The sequence below is a fragment of the Ambystoma mexicanum genome, chromosome 13, assembly GCF_040938575.1.
Source record: "Ambystoma mexicanum isolate Mex_15411 chromosome 13, UKY_AmexF1_1, whole genome shotgun sequence".
Classification (NCBI taxonomy): Eukaryota; Metazoa; Chordata; class Amphibia; order Caudata; family Ambystomatidae; genus Ambystoma; species Ambystoma mexicanum.
Window position 1 is genome coordinate 546,873,762 of NC_090938.1, and position 20,634 is coordinate 546,894,395.

General features: G+C 48.8%; 1 protein-coding gene across 9 annotated transcripts in view; it reads left to right on the forward strand.

Annotated features, from left to right (window-relative positions):
- Positions 1-18,687, forward strand: part of UBTF (upstream binding transcription factor) — a 291,891-nt gene extending 273,204 nt beyond the window's left edge. For 5 of the 9 annotated variants that reach the window (XM_069634300.1, XM_069634304.1, XM_069634303.1 and 2 more), the window contains 3 exons: positions 12,038-12,106; positions 15,773-16,003; positions 16,421-16,655. In XM_069634300.1, the coding sequence (XP_069490401.1) occupies positions 12,038-12,106; positions 15,773-16,003; positions 16,421-16,510 (390 nt within the window). In that variant the 3' untranslated portion in view covers positions 16,511-16,655. Of the gene's footprint in view, positions 1-12,037; positions 12,107-15,772; positions 16,004-16,420 lie in introns of all 9 variants that reach the window. The other 4 variants (XM_069634302.1, XM_069634307.1, XM_069634306.1 and 1 more) reach the window with 2 other exon arrangements.
- The last annotated feature ends 1,947 nt before the right edge of the window (positions 18,688-20,634 follow it).

Below are 20,634 nucleotides of genomic sequence, written 5' to 3' on the forward strand. Positions count from 1 at the left end.
GCCAAGGCCTCTATCAAGACAGTCGCGGCGGCCCTGGCTCAGCCTATGGAGGCTACACCAGTGGTGGCGACCTCGGGGCTCAGAGTCTCCCTGCCACCGCAGAGGGAGTCCTCTTTTATGCCCATCGACAGGACCCCCGTGAAACCTCCGACGGAGAAGAAAAAGGGGGGCCAGGAGGTCGTCGTGATTTCGGCCTCAACCTCTGAGGAAGAACTGATCGAGGTCTTAAGCCACGGCGTTGGCGTGGAAGAAGACCAGCCCGTCGGGAGGGATCCCGACGCAGGACACTCCCCTCTGCCAGCGCCGCAAGACAACTCGGCGGCCATTTTGTTGGCTATACAGTCCTTGTGCTCAGAGATAAGGACGAGACTGCCGTTACCAGTGGAGGAACCACTCCCGTCGGGGGACCCGGAACCAGGCCCTTCTGGCAGCCCCCCTCCTAAGAAAAGAAGGATTCACCCTCCACCTCCTTTTCAGCCGTCGCGCCCCGTTCAGCCCTCCTCCCCGTCCACGACTCGAGGGGATGATACGGGGACTGACACGGCCGCGACGGGTACGGACGACGAGGTGTACGACGAGGATCTACCGTCGTCACCTCCCACCCGGGCTTCCCCGCCCGACGAGTTTGGATCTTTTCACTCCATGATCGCCAGGGCATCCGAGCTCTTCCAGCTCTGCCCTGAGGAGAAGAAGGAAGGTTTCCTTTATCAGCGGCGCGAGGCCAAGAGGAAGACGGTCCTCGCGGTACCTCTACTGGACGATATTTGGGATGAGGGCCTCGCCCTCCTCAAGAACCCATCCACGACGCCGGCTAGAAGAGACCGGTACGAGAAGAAGTACCGGGTCCCGGACGCGGCCCCCTTGTGCCTCCGGGCACAGCCTACCCCGGACTCCGTCGTCTCCGCGGCGGCCAGGAAGAAAGCGGGGGGGTGCGGCCTCCACGTCGACTTCCCCGCCAGACGGCGAGGGAAAGAAATTGGACACGATGGGGCGCAGGGTCATCTCGTCTGCAGCGACGACGATTAAGGCGGCCAACGCCTTGGCTATCGTAGCCCGCTACGACAGGGAGCTGTGGTACAAACTGGCTCCCCTGCTGGACTTCCTACCGGATGACAAGAGGGCGGATGCCCTGGAGATCTTGCAGGAAGGTGAGGTGGCGTCGGACCACGCCATCACGATTGCGACGGACATCGCCGACACTGGATTTCGCCAGTTGGGCAACGGCGTGTGCCTTAGGCGGCGTGGATGGCTCAAGGCTACTGACTTCCGTCAAGACGTACAGACCAGAGTCTTGGACATGCCGTTCGATGGGAACAACCTGTTTGGGAAAACAGTGGACGATTCCCTTCAAGCCATTAAAGCGGACACGGAGACGGCCCGGGCTCTCGGGGTTCTCCAGCAACGGCGGCCGCCCTTTCGGAGCGGCGGAGGCAAGGGCGCCTCCAAAGGTTCCGGCGGCGGATTTTCCACCTACCGTCAAGCGGCCCGTTCGTCGTCTCAGGAAGCTTACAGGGGACGAGGCAAGTCAGGCGGACCCCGCCGTCGTCGCCAAGGAGGTCAAGGCGGCAAAGCCTCGTCTAAGCAGGATTGAACCGGCCGTGGGGTCGGGCCCCCACCGAAGCACCCCGGTGGGAGGCCGGCTGGCGAGCTTCGTCAGCGTGTGGGAGTCCATCTCCACCGACCGTTGGGTGCTGGACGCCCTAGCCCAGGGCCACGCGCTCGAGTTTCAAAGAAGGTGCCCGCGCGTCCCCTCTGTGGCCAGGAAAGAGCTTCACGTCCCTCAGCTTCTCCTGGAGGTAAAGGCGATGCTCAGGAAGGGCGCCATCGAACTCGTCCCAAAGAGGCTTCGGGGCTCCGGAGTTTACTCAAGATACTTCCTCGTGAAGAAGAAGACGGGAGGATGGCGCCCCATCCTAGACCTACGACGGCTGAACAAGTTCATCAAGGCACAGAAGTTCCGGATGGTCACCCTCCAGCACGTCCTGGGTCAGCTGGAGGAGGGCGACTTCCTGTCGTCGTTGGATTTGGAGGATGCCTACTTCCATATTCCCATCCTAAAGGGGCACCGAAAATTCCTCAGGTTTGTGGTCCAAGGGCGTCACTATCAGTTCAGAGCCCTTCCCTTCGGACTACGGTCGGCACCCAGGGTATTCACCAAGTGCCTTGCACCAGTGGCGGCGCAGCTGCGCCGAGAGGGGATCCACGTCTACCCCTACCTGGACGACTGGCTCATCCGAGCCAGGACGAGGGAGCTCGCCGTGGAGCACACGGCAAGGACCGTCCAACTTCTCACGGACCTGGGATTCTCCGTGAACTACGCCAAGTCCCACCTGGTACCCGCGCAAGACGCACTGTTTCTGGGAGCGAAGCTCGACACAGTGTCCCTTCTGGCCTCCCCGTCGGAGGAAAGGACCAGGGCCATCCTGGGCAAGGTATAGCGGATGTTGGTTGCCGACGCGGCCAAGGTGAGGTCCATCAAGTCCCTCCTCGGAATGATGTCTTCTTGCATCTACCTCATTCCCATGTGCAGGCTCCGGAGGCGCCCGTTGCAGGAGTTCCTGGACACGATCTGGATCCAAACGACGGGCAGCTTCGAGGAGAGGATCACACTCGACGAGAGTTCCCGACGAGCTATCCGGTGGTGGGGCACCTGCACGCATCTGACGGCGGGCATGGACTTCCAGACCCCAGGCCACCAGGAGACAGTGACCACGGATGCCTCCCTGGAAGGGTGGGGAGCGCACACCGAAAATCTGCACGCGAGATGCCTTTGGCTCCCGACGGAGAAGTCCCTCCATATCAACGTCCTGGAGCTCCGTGCAGTGTTTTGGGCCCTCAGGTCCTTCCTTCCGTCCCTCAAGGGCAAGGTGGTGAGGATCTTCACCGACAACACCACCACCATGTTTTACATCAGGAAACAGGGCGGAACCAGGTCCCCGGCACTGTCCAAGGAGGCGCAGGACCTGTGGCATTGGGCCGTCGCCCAAAGGATGTTTCTGGTGCCGTTTCATCTGGCAGGGATAAAAAATACCATCGCCGACTCACTCAGCAGGGAGCTGCGCTCGTGCCACGAGTGGGAACTAAGGCAGGATCTAGTGGATCGCCTCTTCCGACGGTGGGGCACACCCCAGATCGACCTATTCGCGACAGCGACGAACTCCAAGTGCCGGAGGTTCGGCAGCAGGTTTCCCCAGCCGAAGGAGCATGAGTGATGCTTTCTCGTTCCCCTGGGAGGGCCTGTTCCTATACGCGTTCCCTCCACTGCCACTGCTGATCCGGCTCATCAACCAGCTCAAGAGGTCACGGTGCAGGATGATCCTCGTCGCACCTGCCTGGCCGAGGCAGATATGGTTCCCGGACCTTCTGGACTTGTCAGCGTCCCCGTCAATCAAGCTGCCAGTGGACGCGGATCTGCTCTCTCCAGGGAAGGAGGCGCCATCCTCCACCACGACCCGAAGTCGCTGAACTTGCAGGCCTGGCTCCTGCAGCGCTAGAGTTTGGAGGATACGACATACCGGCCGACTGCAGAGAGGTTCTTGCAAAGGCCAGGGCGTCCTCGACTCTTAAATGCTACGGACACAAATGGAAGAGGTTCTCTGTCTGGTGCCACGCACAGAAGATTAACCCTCTGCGGATTACGGCTCCCCAAGTACTGCCGTACCTGTTGACGCTGGCCAAAGCTGGACTGGCACACGCGTCCATCAAGATTCATCTTGCTGCGATCTCCCGATACACCAGAACCACGGGGCGGACGTCCTTGTGGTCTCATCGTCTGGTGAAAGAGTTCATGAAGGGACTGTTCAGATCGTTCCCGCCGGTGAAGGCTCCGGCCCCGGCGTGGGAGCTCAACGTGGTGCTGACCAAGCTCATGGGACCTCCGTTCGAGCCTCTGCACTCGGCCCCGTTGAAGTTCCTGTCGTGGAAAACAGCGTTTCTTGTGGCCATCACATCTGCACGACGGGTGGGAGAGATCCAGGCCCTTTCCTGCAAGGCCCCGTACTTGACTTTTCACGACAGGAGGGTGGTGCTCAGGACGCACCCCTCCTTCATGCCCAAGGTGCCGTCGGACTTCCACCTCAACGAACCCTTGGTGTTGCCTGTGTTTTTCCCGTCGCCTTCGTCGCCGGCTGAGAGGACTTTGCACTCGCTGGATGTGGCTAGAGCGCTGAAGTTCTACGTGGACCGCACGAAGTGTTTTCGGAAGACGTCACAACTCTTTGGGAACTTTGGACCTGTCAATCAGGGGAAGGCTCTCTCGAAGGCTTCCATTTCCAGATGGCTCTCCGGCTGTATCATGTACTGTCATCGGTTGGCAAACCGACCGCTGCCTGGCCGTCCGAGAGCCCATTCCACCAGAGCGATCGCAACTACCACGGCGTTCCTATCTGGTGTGCCCCTGCTGGACATATGCAGGGCTGCTACGTGGAGGTCGACGCACACCTTCACGAAATTCTACTGCGTCGATCGGGATTCCAGGGAGGAGTCCAGGGTCGGCCAAGCAGTGCTGCGCAACCTGTTCGCCTGAGGTGAGCCTGGTGAGGAGGTAAGATTGCTTAATGTTGAGTTTGATGTAATGCTTAATGTGAGCCTTTGCCACCTCCCGTGGTTGTGCATGTGTGTACTGCTATGTATTCTTTATTCATGAGCATGTGAATCCATGCCAGACCCCATGCTGGAGAAGGAACAAGTTACTTACCTGTAACTGTTGTTCTCCAGCATCGGTCTGGCATGGATTCACATGCGAACCCTCCCGCCTATCCCTCTGCGGCTCTTCACTTGGTCATACTGCCACTTCACGTGCTTCCAAATCTGAAGATGGCTGCCAGAGGCGGGGCTTAGGTAGAGGGCAGTCATTGGCTGTGGTCAGTATGACGCAGAGATCAGTGATTGGTTACTACTACGAAAGACAGATCAGAAACGAAACTGATACTGGTTTTTTCTTTACCGAGGATTCCCAGCCTGACGACGGGGAATATTCATGAGCATGTGAATCCATGCCAGACCCATGCTGGAGAACAACAGTTACAGGTAAGTAACTTGTTTCTTCTCTGTCGATTTGAAAAAGGTCAGCACAACACCAGTCCTTCACTGGGCACTTGGAGGTCCAGGAGGTTGCAGCAGGATTCTCTTCACAATTTCTTCTTCAGATGTTTTTTCCAGTGGTCGACTGTGGTACCAAGAACCTCGCTTTTTAAGCTCGTGCTCATTCATTCACAGCCTTAGGCTGTCAGTCACCCAGCAGGGTGGCTGTCCTTCTGGAACAGCCAGCCGGCCAATCAGGACTGGTTTCGGTCAGGCACACCTAGAGACAAAGGACAGGGGAGTTTAGGGACCCTCCCTCACTTCCTGTCATTTCAGACACACTGGAGCCAGGGGCGGGCTTCAGGGCTGAGGCCCACCAAAGGCAAAATGTACAAAGAACTCAAACCCGATTCACAACAGAGTAAAATCCCAGAAGGAACGAACTAAAAGGAAATGGTAAAAAAAGACCAAGCCATTTTGAGAAAATGGTCACCCTTGGGTGCTGTACTGCAGCTGAGTAATCAGCCTGCAGATACATGGCACACGGTAGTAAAAAAGACACCATTGCCATTCAAGTTAGTTTGTGTAACAGAATGTTACATGAGAAGTGGGATAAAGGAGTTACTATGTAACCCCCCCCCCCCCAGCAGTCCACATAGGGTGGTGTATGCTGGACCCACAGAAGAAAAGTTAAGTAAGACAGGAGTCATTTTACTATTCTTGGGAACAGTAGTTCACCCACGAAAATGTAGTTACACATTAAGAGAAGTCCAAAGGACTTCTCAGTGGCACTTCACAAAAGGTGCTGTGTGTCACAGTGCAAAGAGCATGTGCCTATGGAGTTTACCAGACTCCATTAAACAGTAAGAAACACTAAAACCCTAGTCAGAAAAACACACGAGTGAGAAGAAAGTCCCACTCACTCAGGAGTACACATTATAAAGCCCTGAGTCCAGCAAAAGAGCTGGGGGTCTCTAAGGTTAAAGGGAATTGGCACAGAAATAAAATGTCTCCCTAACAAGTACTATAAAACATTGCTTAGTTCTACAGCATCCTCGAGGACTCTACTATCTCCACCGGTATTATCCTCAACTACTGTAGCTAGCATAGCAGGTGCTTTGTCCATTACTGACTTTCCTTACATCTTGTCGGTTTAATGTGTCTCATTTTTAAAATCCCCTTTGTCTGGCTATTAATATAGACCTTAAGATTCCAGTACCATGTGACCATCTTACCATACTTCAACATCCATGGCTGTAGCAGCCCTGAAAATCAGAATGGGCATCTTGGGCCCCACCGGCGAGGAATCGGATAATGTTCTTGGAAAATGTTGCACCCGTGAACAACTTTAGTATGGGTTCAGTAATGATGTAATCTAAAAATGGTAGAATGGACAACTGAAAATGTACTCCCTTCCGTGGTGTGCAGACATCACCATGTATCACACACACAAAACGACTACCAACTGAGAATAAACTAGCAAGCATTGACCCGTTTTTCGGAACTGAAGTTACCAACAGCACATCAAAGCTCTCTTGCACTTTTCCCTCTCAATACCTCCAAACCTCCTTCCTTTTCAGATCCGCAAGGGCGCCTCGAGACCACAAAGTGGCAGCGGTGTGCGATACAAATCACAATAACATAACATGTTATTTCCTGCTTGCTCCATCCAAAAATCATGTCTAGGGATGTAGTGATCAGTCTAGTTCCACAGAAAGTGCCATATTAAAGTCTCCCAGGTAAATAAAATACTCAGTTGTGGCAAGCAAGAATTTAGGTACATCTAGGTCACATTTGCAAGTACTCCTGGCACTCAACAAACTTACAAAAATCTGCACTGGTCATCCCTCTCCACCACATGTAGCTTGCCATGCAACATCTTATGCACACGTTGCTATGCACTAGAAATAAAAAGTCAAGATGAAGTATATATGATTGATTGATTGTTTATTTATATAGCGCTTATACACAGGTGAAGTGATTCAAGGCGGGATGGGAACAAGGGAATACAGTAATCATTCTTAGGCCTTGAAGATTCAGAATGATCTAAACAGAAAAACTAGCATACTAGGCCTGACATTTCTCCTAGTGCAAGTGCATGAAGTGGTACAGATGAGACCAAGCTTGGAGGGGCGGGGTGCAGACGGGACAGACAAATTAACTAGGCCTAGTAAATTTAGGTTATGCATATGTACTGAGGTGCAGAGATGGCGGGGGTGGAGGGCTTTGGGCAGGGTGGAACAAAGAGTCCGGTCCAGCAGGGCCCTGGGTTAAGTGCAGAGAGGTTTCCCCGCTCAAGGAACGTAAGCTGAAAGTGCAGTAATGTTGAACAAAGTGCAGTGGCCCTTGAAGCAAGTGCAAAAGACTGGCGGGGGAGCCTGGGACCTGTAGGCTCTGGAGGTGAACCATGCAACCAGTCAGCAAAACTGAACAGAGTTAGGGAGGAGAAGGAGGATGGAGAGAAAAGAAGGGATGCTAGCGGGGGAAATGGAGAAAAGGAATGTCTTGCGAAGTTTCCAGAACTTAAGGTGCTCTGGCTCAAGACAGAGAGAGGCAGTGAGGAAGCACCTGCAGAGGATAAAGATCTACCCCCAAATCTGTTTGTGAAAGCGGCTCACCCGCAGAGAGTTGGAGGACAACGAGCGGCGGACACTAGAGGGAGAGTATTTAGGGAGCGAGCCTTGTAGATATGTGTAGTCCATTAATTTGTGTGCATATGGTATTGTACCATCAGCGAATTTCTTGCAGTATTAGAATATTCAGGCCTCAATTTGCACCCTCCACTTTGAGACTAAGACTGAGGGATGTATGGATTATTGAATGGGCAGTGACTAACATTCTCGAGTTGCAAGATATGACCTACCCCTGCCTCCCCCCCCATGGGTATACTGCTAATGCAATAACAGTTGCTCGTTTCCATGTATCCCAATCCCCACACATCTCCGGTGATTACATTTACAGCAAGTCACATTTACCATTGCTAAATGCCATCTACTCCATTTATCTACTGCAAATTGATTCCATGCGTGGCACAGAGTTCAACCATCTTCAGATTCCAAGCCCTTCTTAGGCCACCAAGTAAAATGTCCAACATTAAAGTAAATTGAGAAATTCATAAAACATATCCCCCTCAACGGTTCCCATACACCACCCATGATTAACAATTTTAAGAACTGCCGTTTACACACTACGTGAATCAAAATTAAGATTTGATAAGCAGGAGCTAAAAGCAGCTCCTAGGTATCCAGCACTAACAAGTGACATGGAGCTAGTACTTAGTGTTCTGCAAATCTAACTTCCACATAAGATGCAATGTTCTAATTTTCTCCATAATTTTTGTCCCCTTATTCTTTAAACCTTGTATAGATGTGTCCTGATGTTCGTTTATAGATTGTCCCAAACGCACAGAGCTAAATTCACACAGCATCAGTTGGTCTGTGGAGCCAAAAGTAGCTCCTGGTAACTGTGGGTGTCAAGCTAACCAGAGCATACTAGGCACAAGTAGTAGCTAAATAGCTCCCAACACTCCTCCGTTTCGAACCCTGTGCTCTAGCTTTTCTAAAACACCAACAAAGTTCCTTCTGCTTCCCCTCTACCTTCACGTACCTCTAACTATGTAAGCCACACAAGTCTAAACCTTCACATGCCTCAGGAGGTGGGTATTACTTTGGGTATACATGTATTGTATGAATGTATTTAGCAGAACTACCTATCGGGAGTTGATCTAGCAGATCTACCAACCAAGCACTAATAGCACTTATGAACTTGATCATTGCCCTGCAAATATGCACTACGCTATCTGTCCAGGACATGCCCTTGCTTGCTAATCCTACACATCTGGAAATCCCTGAACAGAACTATATACCGAGGACCGTCTAGCACTTACTATTTGCTAATCCCTTCTATCTGGGAATGTATTTAGTAGAATCTACCCATCAGGGAATCCATTTAGCAGAACTACCAACCAATGTCATCTCTAGCACCTATACAATAACGACATGAGTCGGGACAGATCTTCTGTTTCATTAGTTTTGATTCTGTGCTAGGCCTATCTGCTTCTGGCTTTCTCACTCTTAATGGGTTCTCGGCGCCCTGATGCCTGTGGGCTTTGGCGTCTCATAAATCCAAATCTGCCTTTCACCACCCGTCCATCTTCGCACAAGCAATTTGACCCAACAAGACACATGGAGGACCTTATCCTAACAGCCCAAACCCAAAGGGAGATACCACCTCCTCGACAGGCACTGGAAGCTCAACAGGAACAGGGTCCCCCTGGAAAGCACACAGACACTACACCATTATGCTACCTCTTTCCACTGCACCAACAAACAAAAGAATGCAGCTACACCCCTCGATTAATTTGGCTTAGCTGAACACATACTTATACACCTCCACAATCATCTCAACACTCTTTAGAACGCAGCTATACCCCTCGAATTCAGCCTAGCAGCACACATAATCTCATTCACAAACTCCAGCGACGCCAGAATGCAGCTAGCCAAATCCATTGGCCTTGCTGCACACATTCTACTGATCTGACACAAGCGCACTGCACCACACCTAGCACTAGTAGGCAGCTACACACCACTCATTCCACACTGGCTGCTCTAAGGAACTCATGGTGGCAACAGTAAAAACACAGACAAGTGATCACTGTTCAAGGGTGTTTATTACATTGCAAATGCAGGGTGAGTCTCTTTTCAATAAAAGTCTCTTGCCTTCGAGGGTCTGATGTATTCAACAAAACAAACAAACAAGTTCCTTTCCAAATGAGCGTTGGGGTGATGGCTTTCCACCCCCTGGATCTCCCTCTGCCGGGCACGGATCCTAATGCCAAGGGCAACAATTCACTTCCCCTGGTCTTACAATCCTTCTTGCACTCCCGAATCTTAATGTCTTTTCAAACAACTGTCGGGTTCATTCCTGTCAACACACTTTTCATGGGACTTCAGACTTCATCCCTTCTCGTTAGCATCCCTCTGCCGGGTTCACTCTTGCCAACCTTTGCAGCGCAGTGTTCATGTACTAATTTCACCATGCAGGATAAATTTCCCTTAGCTTTACAATCCTTCTGTTGGTCAAAGATTTTCGAGTGCACGAAGGATTATACAAGACCCCCGTATGACCACTTTGACTTTCACCTTTTCCTACGGCCTTCTGGTTACAGTAGTTTCTATCATCGTGTAACTGCCCAGAGTTTCCTACTCGAGCACCCACGTGGTGTCAGACTTCTCTATTGCTGGTTTTCCCCCTTTTTCATCAATAGTTATTTCATAGTTCAAATCAGCCGTTTGCTACTTTTCGTTCAACACTGTTTGGTTTCTTATCGACTCTCCCCTCGACTCACCGGCTGTGATGAACCGCTTGGCTTGGCTTCTCTTTGGAGTCAAGGTTGGTACCACAGAGACGAGCATCTCTCCCCGGCTTGATAATTAGCAGAGGAGGATCTTGTGTACCGCTGACACCTGCTGCAGCACACGCTGGTTATTGTGTGCGGTCTTATGTTTCCGTCTGAGAGGTTTCACAGGCCTTGATCGCAAGGGGCAAGGTAGCCTCTCTCCTTGTCACCCTCTTGGTATGCACCGTCTTTCGCCTCCTCTTGAACTGCCATGCTGAGTTAGCTCTCACGTCGTACGGTCTGCCTTTCTCGACCTGTGCTCTCATGCTCCACCTTTAATCCCTGTGGGGAAGGGAAAGGGCCGTTGGGTGTGAGTGTAGGATTCTGGTCAATTGCCTGACTTTGCCTGACCACTTGCATTGGGACATGTCAGGTAAACGGCTCTGGTGTTAGTCCATTGTCTTTCGTGTTGTGCAAAAGTGTTTGTGTCAGAAAAGGGGGCCGGGGCAGTGTTTTGGAATACCCTACGTGGTAGAATGGGGAAAAGGTGTTAAAAGAAGGGGGATACCGCGTCTCACCCAGTGGTGTCCCACTCCCCAAGGCCCCCCCATCCAGGTGATCCTCCCTCACTGGTCCACCCCCAGGAACCGTATCCAATAGTGATGGCTGTGTCCGGGCCACCTGGATGACGGATACCTAGGGACTAGCTAGGGAGACACCTTCAGGTTTCTCACACTGCACACATGCGGAGTGCACCCAAGCACGTTTTACTACATTACTCTTTCCACTGACCTGGACTGCGGTGCCAGAGTGTATTCAACCCACAGCGCTTTGGAATCATATCAATGGTAAAAGGCGCTATACAAATGCCCAATATCATAACATATCTCTTTACACATACCTGTCCACCTTTACTTGCATTGCATGTAAAGTCCTTCAGTTAAAGGTAGCTTGCTTACTGTGCCAAAGACGATGGAGGCTATGTCAGGCACTGTCTTATCTATCATCTAGGGCCTGCTGACTATAGGCTACCCCCTCTATAGCAGAAGGAGTAACTAGGACCTTTCTACGTTGACACTTCAAAGAGAACTGCTTAATAAGATTGCCTGCCTGTAAATGGTTGAACTCTGGAAAGGGTAGGGCTTGACATACCTTCTAAGCATTGTGCTAATGTGTTAAGAGATGCTACCCATTTTAAGGCCTGTACAATTTCTCTTGACTAGTTTGTCCAGCCCCCAACTTATTTTCAGTGTATATGCCTATGATTAACTGTGTAATGCATTCTATGGTGCTATGTAACCCATTTGTTGTTACCAATCTGTAGTGTATGTATGTGTTATAAAACTTGGCAGAAGTGTGTACTTACCAGTAGTGTGTGATTTTATTTCTTGCCAGTGTTATATATGGGGAGGAAGGATAGCTCAGGGGCAATGCTTTTGTCTTGAAAGCAAGACAACGCAGCGCAACACAGGTTCGAATCCTGATCCCGCGCTTAGAAACCACTCGCTGGTATTAAGTGCGTTATAAAGAACAAATATAATATCAGAACCCCTCCCCGCAGTAGGTTCTGAAAAACCCTCTTTAACACTTTGGATGCAGTGAATAGTTGCCAAGTAACTCTTCTTTTAAATGCTTTTAAACATTGTACTAATATTTTTTTTTCTTCCATTTTCCCAGCTGAAAAGAAAAAGCACAGCCAAAATGCGGGGGCCCAACCCTAAAAAAGCTGCTGTACAGTCCAAGTCTGTAAGTATAGCACTGGAAATAGGGGTCAATAATCTCTTTGGTGGCAATTTAGGCAATAGTGATGATAGGATGTGCAATCCACACCACTACCGCCACATTTAAGTGATGCATATAAGAAACCGTGACATTTTGTACTAATTTGAAAATGTTGCCCTGTGCCCATTGCTGACAACATGGTTCATCAAAATGCTGCTACTTGTATGTCCACATCTAGAGAGTAAGCTGACTGAATGTTTGATTTCTAGAAGATAAAGATTCCTTAGAGGTGGGGTGACTTTTGGACATGTTCTTTTCACTTCCTGATTTTCTGTTCCTCCCACCTTTTTGTTTTCTCCTCCTTTCACATTAACATGTTTCTACTCACCTTTTGTCTGCAAACTACTCCAAATCTTCCTTGGTCTGCCAAACTTCTGCCCCAATTCTCTCCCCTCCTAAAACGCCAACTCGCTCCAAACGCTGCTTGTGAACTTTCCAAATACCAACAGCACTCTTTACTAGGCCGGTGTTTAAATAGCTTTAAGACCCCTGCATCTGGTTTGGGCTTCAATGGATGGTGTGCACCTCTGCGGCTTGATTTGTGTGGGAATTTGGAGTGGCTTCTGTGAAGGCATCATGGAGCAAGACACAGACAACAGATTCAAATGTATACTCAAGGGGTTTTATAAGGTCAAGGTGGAATAAGGCCTAACTTGCCCTATGTGTCCTATGCTAAGGTGGGATTTCCCTACCTAAAGAAAACTAACGATAGTCTGCGTCAGGATGTCCAAATCAAGTAACTGTTTGTGTCCAAAACCTATACTTGCCCTCACAACTAACTGTATACAGTGTGTGGTGATGTCGACTTCAAAATTAATAGTATTCAAAAGTTCAAAAGAAAGTGTAGAGCTCCTTCCGGCTCTGGGCTTATGATCCGCTCTCCCTTCCCTAAGTTCAAGACCGTTCACAAAAGATAGGGGTTCCCTTCCCCAAGAGTTCCTATCTTCCCGCTTTTCAAAACAATACAGTTCCTTGGGACACTTCCTAACTCTCTTGTCATTAGTACTCTTCACTGGTTCAAGTCTGTTTCTTGACTTCAAAATCATGTAAGCAGCCGTTGATAAAGGGCCCTCGGTCTAGGCGCAGTTATCGGCCCACAGGGTCCACCCATTACAGGTCATGCAACCAATACCCCTTCTTATCTGCTTTCCGTCAACAATTGTCCATTGCTTTCCTTGCACAGTTAAACTTGTTCCTTTCATCAATGGTATTCATCCAACACTTAACCGTGGCCTGGTTTGCCACTATGCACTTTGTTACACCTTATGTATTCGTCTGGCTCTGGACAATACAGGTTTTCCCTTAACCTGCAGTTCCTTGAACTATTTCAACTTTGCCCAACACTTGGCTTCTCCTCTCAAACTCTTCTTGGGGTTTTCCTTGGCTTTGCCAACACTTGTGTCTTAAACAATTCACTCTGTTATCTCTCCCTTGCACCAACTTATTTAATTTCCATTCATAAGTACTCATAACTTGCTTCTTTTTTATGCGGCAGTCAAAATTGCTTATTATCACTTTCAGTTCATTTGCTTTTGCAAAAGCACTTTTTTCTGCATTTCAAAAGTGCCTATAACAATATTCCATTCATTCGGTAGCTAAGAGTGTGTATTTTGAGCTCCCGGAGTGTCCAGGTATGAGTGTTTCTCTCGTATAACTTACCAGCTCCATATGGCAGCTCCCTTCACCTTCTCACCTGCTCCTCGCACTGCTGTCTGGCTTCCTGTGTCTCTGCTCTTCCTTTGTGGAGACCGGAGAGAGCAGCGCTCGCTCTCTTGGCGTTCTGCGACTGCTGGAATGTTTCGGCTGTCACAGCGTCCCTCGACACTGCTCTTGGCTCTCGCTCTCCATCCAGCTTCTCTTACGCTTGTGTCAGCAATCTGCCTCTGGGTTCCTTGCTGTACTCTCCCTCTTGCTGTGCAGAAAGCCTTCTTATACCTATGGGGATTGTCAAAGGCCCACACATGTGGGTGATTTAGTGCAATTTCCTGACCTTCATGAAACCTATTAGCTGGACATGCCTGGCTATCCCAACGCTATACTTCCATAGCCCTCTTCTTTGTCTTAGTAGCAAAGTGGTGTTTGGGAAGGTTTGAAAAGAAAGTGTGCATTACTCTGTGCTGTCTCCTACTCGTCTTGATACTTGACTGATGTATGTCTGCATTAACAAGATATGGTGAATATGGGATTGTCTCACCTAAATGAGGATGTGTCCTCCTAGTTGGTCTCTTACTCGTCCCGGTGATCATTTTGGGAGACATTTCAGGAGGAAGGAAAAGGCTGACAGCCTATGATGGCTTGAGGGCTAGAAGATTTTTGTTGGAAAGGGAATGGGGGAACCCATGTCTCGCCTAAGGATGTCCTCTCCCCACTCCCCAAGTTTCCTTAGCTCAGGGGCAACGCACTAGCCTTGGGAGCAAGATGATGCGGAGCAACACAGGTTTGATTCCCCAGTCCGCGTTTCGAAACCTCTGGGTATTAAGCGTGTTATAAATAACCCATTACAATGATCCACTCCCAGGGTCGGGATCCAAAAGCGACAGACTTTCCCTGGCCACCTGAGAGGAGGATTCCGGGGCAAAAGAAGGGAGGACGCCCTCAGGTTTCTCACACTCCCCTTAATTATGGCCCTTAAATCAGGTGTGTTAGAGAGTTTTCCTGTACCTATAAGTTATGTCCACCATCTTGTTATGTGCAGTGAATGTATTCAGCACCAGGAGTTAAGTCAGGTCTGCTTCTCTACGCACATTCACTGTTCGTGGGGAGCAATCTGCTGAAATGATGCAGTCATGAAACGTCTTTCTCTGGCCGTGGATGTTGCTTCACGGTATTTGGGTAGAATGCTTTGTGGTTGTCCAACCCATTGGTTGTTGTCTAGCAGGATGCTGATAGACTGCTTTGGGGAACCCCTGAACCTTCCAAAAAAAATGCACCTCTCTTAAAGGGCCAGTAGAATTTTGGTTATACATGTGGTGTCCGGCCAACCACCCTCTCGCAGGGCCTAAGTGGGGGGTAATCCGGGTGTCCCCCCAATTCCACTACACTCTGGTTGTAAGAGATATCTGCCCCCCTTGATCACACCACTAGAAGCCCCCTGAATAAGAAAGTGTACTTTTCCACAGCAGTTACAGAAAAAAATAAAAAGAGAGGTGGGGTGCCCATTTAAAACATTTTTTTTTAAAAGATGCATGTGAAACAATCCTATTCGCCCATTCAGAGTTATTGGTGATAGTCTTGACATGCTTCCAAGTGGAAAAACAGAATTGCCCTTTTAATGGCAATAATGGCAAAAGACAGATGGTTTTTACAAATGTGTTCCTATATTCTCTGTGTAATGTAAATTGTGAAAGTATGTGAATCTATTACAATAGATGGGGAGGAAGGATAGCTCCGGGGCAATGCGTTGGTCTTGGAAGCAAGACAACGCAGCGCAACACGAGTTTGAATTACGATCCCATGCTTAGAAGCCACTCGCTGGTATTCAGCATGTTATAAAAGAATGATTAAAATAATGAATAATTTGAATGTTGAATAGGCTCTGTCCTAGTTAAGTACCATATTGTTTCTAAACTCCGTAATATACAGTATTCAAAAGTTAATATCTTGGTGACGCTTGCTTTTTACTTCGTTCAGGAGTCTGAGTCTGAGGATGATGATGACGATGATGATGACGACGACGACGATGATGATGATGACGATGATGATGACAAGGGCGACTCCTCGGAGGATGGAGACTCCTCTGACTCCAGCAGTGATGATGAAAGTGAAGATGGGGACGAGGTGGGCATTGGGGAGCGTGGAGCAATGCGCCCGCCGGACCTGCTACTACCGGCGAGGAACGGGGAAGGGGACGGGAGCAAAGTGGTGATTACCTTCATATAAGTGCAGAAACTGTAAATGTGTGCTTTAGCACAAGCAGCGATGTTATGGGGAGACATTTCTACATCAGAAAATGTCAACCCCTGTGTGCCTGTATTTAGATCCTTAAATGCATTGGTCCTCAACAAGCAGGCAAACCTGCCTCATTTCACTGCAGAAGAAATAGCAGACCTTCCAAGGCACTTTTGTCGGTCTGTATGCCTTATCTGAATAGAGTTCACTGGCACCCAGTCAGATCACACTAATTAGACCTGTGTGTACACACCTTAACTGTGGGCATCACTCCCTATGTTTTCTCATTTTAAAACGGTGGCAGCCCAAACAAGTTCATTGAGGCCTGGTGTACAGCCTATCTGTATGTGCTTAATAACCACTTCTAACATCATCCTTCTTTTTTTGCAGGATGATGATGACGACGATGATGACGATTCCAGTGGCAGTAGTAGTTCTTCATCCTCATCAGATGACTCCTCGGACTCTGATTCCAACTGAGCCATCCCTGCACTGCTCCCTTTCTTTACTCACTCATCTCTGCAGTGTGGCAAATGTCAGGAAAGCGTACAGACAGCACCGTGACTGGACTCTTGTTTTTTGTACAGTTGGTCCTATTTTTTCTGAGTTGAATACTTTAAAAAAACATATCTCAGATCCCAGTCCAGCTCACCAGTCTGCCACCAGTAGAGCAACTGCTCACTGACAAGGAAAGAACCCATTATCAAAGAAGACTTTTTTAACATGCAATGGGATCAACTTGGACATGGCATTTGGAGAAGGGGAGAGGTGAAGGAAGCCTCCTACAAATGGAAGAAAGACTGCACTTAGTCACGCCTTTCTCTTGGTGTGTTTGTTATTTTCTTTTCTTTTTTTTTTGGTGGGCAGGTGAATGCAAAGTGGGGCCCTATTTCGCACAGAGGAGAATCCTGAGAACAGACATGGTGGGGGAAGAGAGACTGCTTATACATGGCCCTGTTAATCACGGCTTCAAGATGACTCTTGGTCCTAGTTTCAGAAGTTTTTTTTTTTAATTTTTTTTTTACAAGATTTGTTTTTCTTAAGAACTCTGGATTCTGAGACATGGAAGAATAAAATTGCATATGCCACAGGGCTGCCACTATGCCACCTCCGCATTCTCTTTACCCTTCTCTAGGGTCTGCTGTGGGAAACGATATCATCTTGTAGCAAACATGGCTTTGGTTAGGAAGCAAATAACCAAGTTGAACATCATTTGGGAAGCTGGAAAGAGACAGACTTGTTTCAACTCCCAGCATTGGTCACTTGTGTAGGGGTGACAATCACCAAAAATGCATAAATTCGCTTGTCATTTAAAAAAAAAGTCTCTCCCCAGCGACATTCGTGCCACTGCGAAATGGGACAAATGTGTGCACTCAGGCTGAGATACGGGTGAATGTAGGAGTGTTGTAAAATGTTGAATTTGCTTAGATGACCAAATTCAACAGAACAGAGCCAGCTGTTCAAGAGAAATTAGCTTAATGTTCGGTGTTCGGATGACCTGTTTAAAGCATAAGTCCTTTACATCTCATTACAGCAGGTAGCTTGTGGGACATACCTGGGTAATTAGCATATTATTTTTTGTTTTCTTCCACTGAGCAACTGTAGAGAAAAACTGAAGTTGAACTGCTTGAAAATTCTCTGCACAGCAGATTCCAGCACCATGCATTATGACTTTATCTGTACCTTAACGAGGAAACCCCATTGTTTCTGTTGAAGACTCAAAATCAACAGTTGCAACCCTCACAATATTAGTACTTTCCAGGTTAGTACTGGTGCATAGGACACACTCTAATATGAAATGGTGTATATATCATGAACTGCTAATTTGATGGTCTTCATTTTGAGAGTCAGAACTGTCTCCTAGAAAATGAGAATTGAATATGAGGTTTAGAAGCCATCTAACTTCTGTACCAACTTTGTGAGAAAAAATCCTTTCCCATAAAAACACATATTCAATGATACTCTTGACGTCAAAGGGCAGAAAGGGAGAGGTTGCTCTCCAGTTGTTTCTCTCATGTTCAGTCCGAAGAGAATGGTCCTGCCTGCCAGTTGGGAGTAGATGCAAGTGCATCATAGAGAGAGCTGGACCTGCCAATGTGTCACCAATGCATCTCTTTCCGTTTCTTACCTTTCTCTTTTTTTCTATCCCCTGAAACCAGTTCTATGATGAGAGGAGTGTGTCAACCGCATTGTGGTATTTTAGTAAATGTGTTTTACAATTTTCTTTTTTATTGTTTTTTTGTTTTAAAAGAAATGCAAAAAATTCTTACAGTACCCAGACTTTTTTTTTATATAAAGTGTAAAAACCTGAAATGGTTTAAAAAAAAAAGGGGGGTATTCTAGTACTGCAAGAGATGTGAAAATCAGTGCATTTTGGCACTGCGCGCACCCTGACTTTACTGGATCAAAGGTTACGAGAAAAGCAAGGCATATTCTTTCTTTTTCTAGTATTTAAAAAGTGTTTTGTAGGTCTAACAACAATTCTGTTTGTATATCTCTAAATTGAATCTAGAAGCCAATTTGAAAACACAAAAATGTGGCATTGTTTTGTTTTTGGGGTTGTTTTTTTGTATAACAAAGTAAAAACATAAAAAAAATGTTTCTGTTGCCAAGTGAAATGCTATCAGAAACCAATAAAACGTTTAAGGGAAAATGAACTGGCTGACGATGTTCTTCTTTATTCTCTCTCCAAAGTCGTTAATAATCCAGAACTGAATGGCAGTTTGAGTTTTCCAGGAGAAAAATATTCATATGCATACTGTTAAATTCAGTCTCTTTCACCAAACACTGGATGGAATGGAATATTATTGCTCAGCAAAAGGCAGACGCATGTAAATAGGTTTGTAGTTTACTTGTCGGTTATCCTTGCCTCAGCCATTGTGACTACCAGCTCCTTTCCCGCCTTATTTTTCATCAATTGTTGAGGATTATGCATTACTGGCACATACAGTGTCCCTTCCTCTGTACTCCTGTGATAGCTGTATTTGTTGTACATAAAATATAGCACTTCCTGTAAAGCCTGAAAATTCTATGCTAGCCTCTTTGCAGACATGGCTCCTACCCTGTGGAGGCCCCACCCTAGCCTTATGCACCCTCTGGCTTCCATAGTTGTCATTTCTCTCTTCTGAACAGAATGGGCACTTATTGCAGTGCTGCCCCAGAGAGTTTTGCTACTCGCATTTCAAAGACTTTTGGGGGTGTTTTTGGTCTGCTCCATTGGTCTCCTAGCATATCCTTTTTGACCATCTGCACCTCGAGAGTCAGAGCCGAACAATAAACAATGTTTCTCCAGCATGGGGTCTGGCATGGATTCACATGCTCATGAATATTCCCCGTCGTCAGGCCGGGAATCCTCGGTATAGAAAAAATCAGTATCAGTTTCTGATCTGTCTTTCTCAGTAGTAACCAATCACTGGTCTCTGGGACATACTGCCCCCAGCCAATGACTGCCCTCTCCCTAAGCCCCACCCCTGGCAGCCATCCTCAGATTTTTACCGCACGTTCAAGTGTTGGGAGTCCTCGTGCTTAGCTCTCAAGCTTTTGCTACGTTTTCGCGCATTTTTCAGGAGATTTTCTCATTTTTTCAGTTAAAAGAGCCTCAAGCTCCACCGTTTCTACTTCTGATCAACGGGGATCCGTTTCGGAGTTTTCTACGCCCCTCAAGGGTGAAGATTTCGTCGAGTTACGCTTTTGGAGGATTCCAGAAGTTCCGAGGCCTACCCCGGACATGGCCCAGGAGAAAGGGAGCTTGACGCCTGGGAAGCTATTCAAGACCTGGCCTGGATGCCAGCTTCAGAACGTTTTCAAGGAGGACGAGCATTCGTTATGCCTCTACTGTCTCCATGAGGACAAGAAGCAAAAGGAAAAGGACTGCGCGTTTTGTGGAAACATGTCGTAGCGGACCATGAAGGTTCGCCACCTCCGTCTCGCCAACTGGCTGGAAGGTAAGAGCCCGCCAGGCGAGAAGAAGTCCGAGCGGTCTTCTAAGTCCTGTGAGGGTGCTCCGGCGACGGGGGCCCAACAAAAGGCTAAGCACCGCAAGTCCGCGGGCACCGGGAGCGCCGAACGGTCGGGCTCCTTGGCTGCCAGGCAGGGCGCACCCTCCCCGGCGCCATCAACCACGAGCCAACGCTCTGGCTCGGGTAAGAGGAAGTCCGAGTACCCGGCGAAGCTTCTGGAGAGGCCCCGGTCGATCTCCAAGACTCCGGCAGAGGGGGAGCGAGGCTCGACTCCTCCCCGAGGGTGAAGGCCCCGGGCGTACAGAAGTTGACGTTGGCCGTGATTCACCCTGCTAGGACCTCGATTGAGGATGTCGCTGCGGCCCTGGCTCAGCCTGTGGGGGCTACACCAGTGGAGGTGCCCTCAGGTACCAGAGTCTCCCTGCCACCGGGGAGGGAGTCGTCTTTCAGGCACATCGAGAAGACCCCCACGAAGTCCTCGTTGGAAAAGGGGGGGGGTGGTGGCTGTCGTGGATACGGACACGACCTCTGAAGAGGAGCTCATCCAAGTCGTGGAGGAGACCCAGCCCATCGGGAGGGATGACGACGACGGTGACGCATACGAGGCTCCTCAAGAGCTCTCGCGCCCGTCGTTTCCGGCGCTAC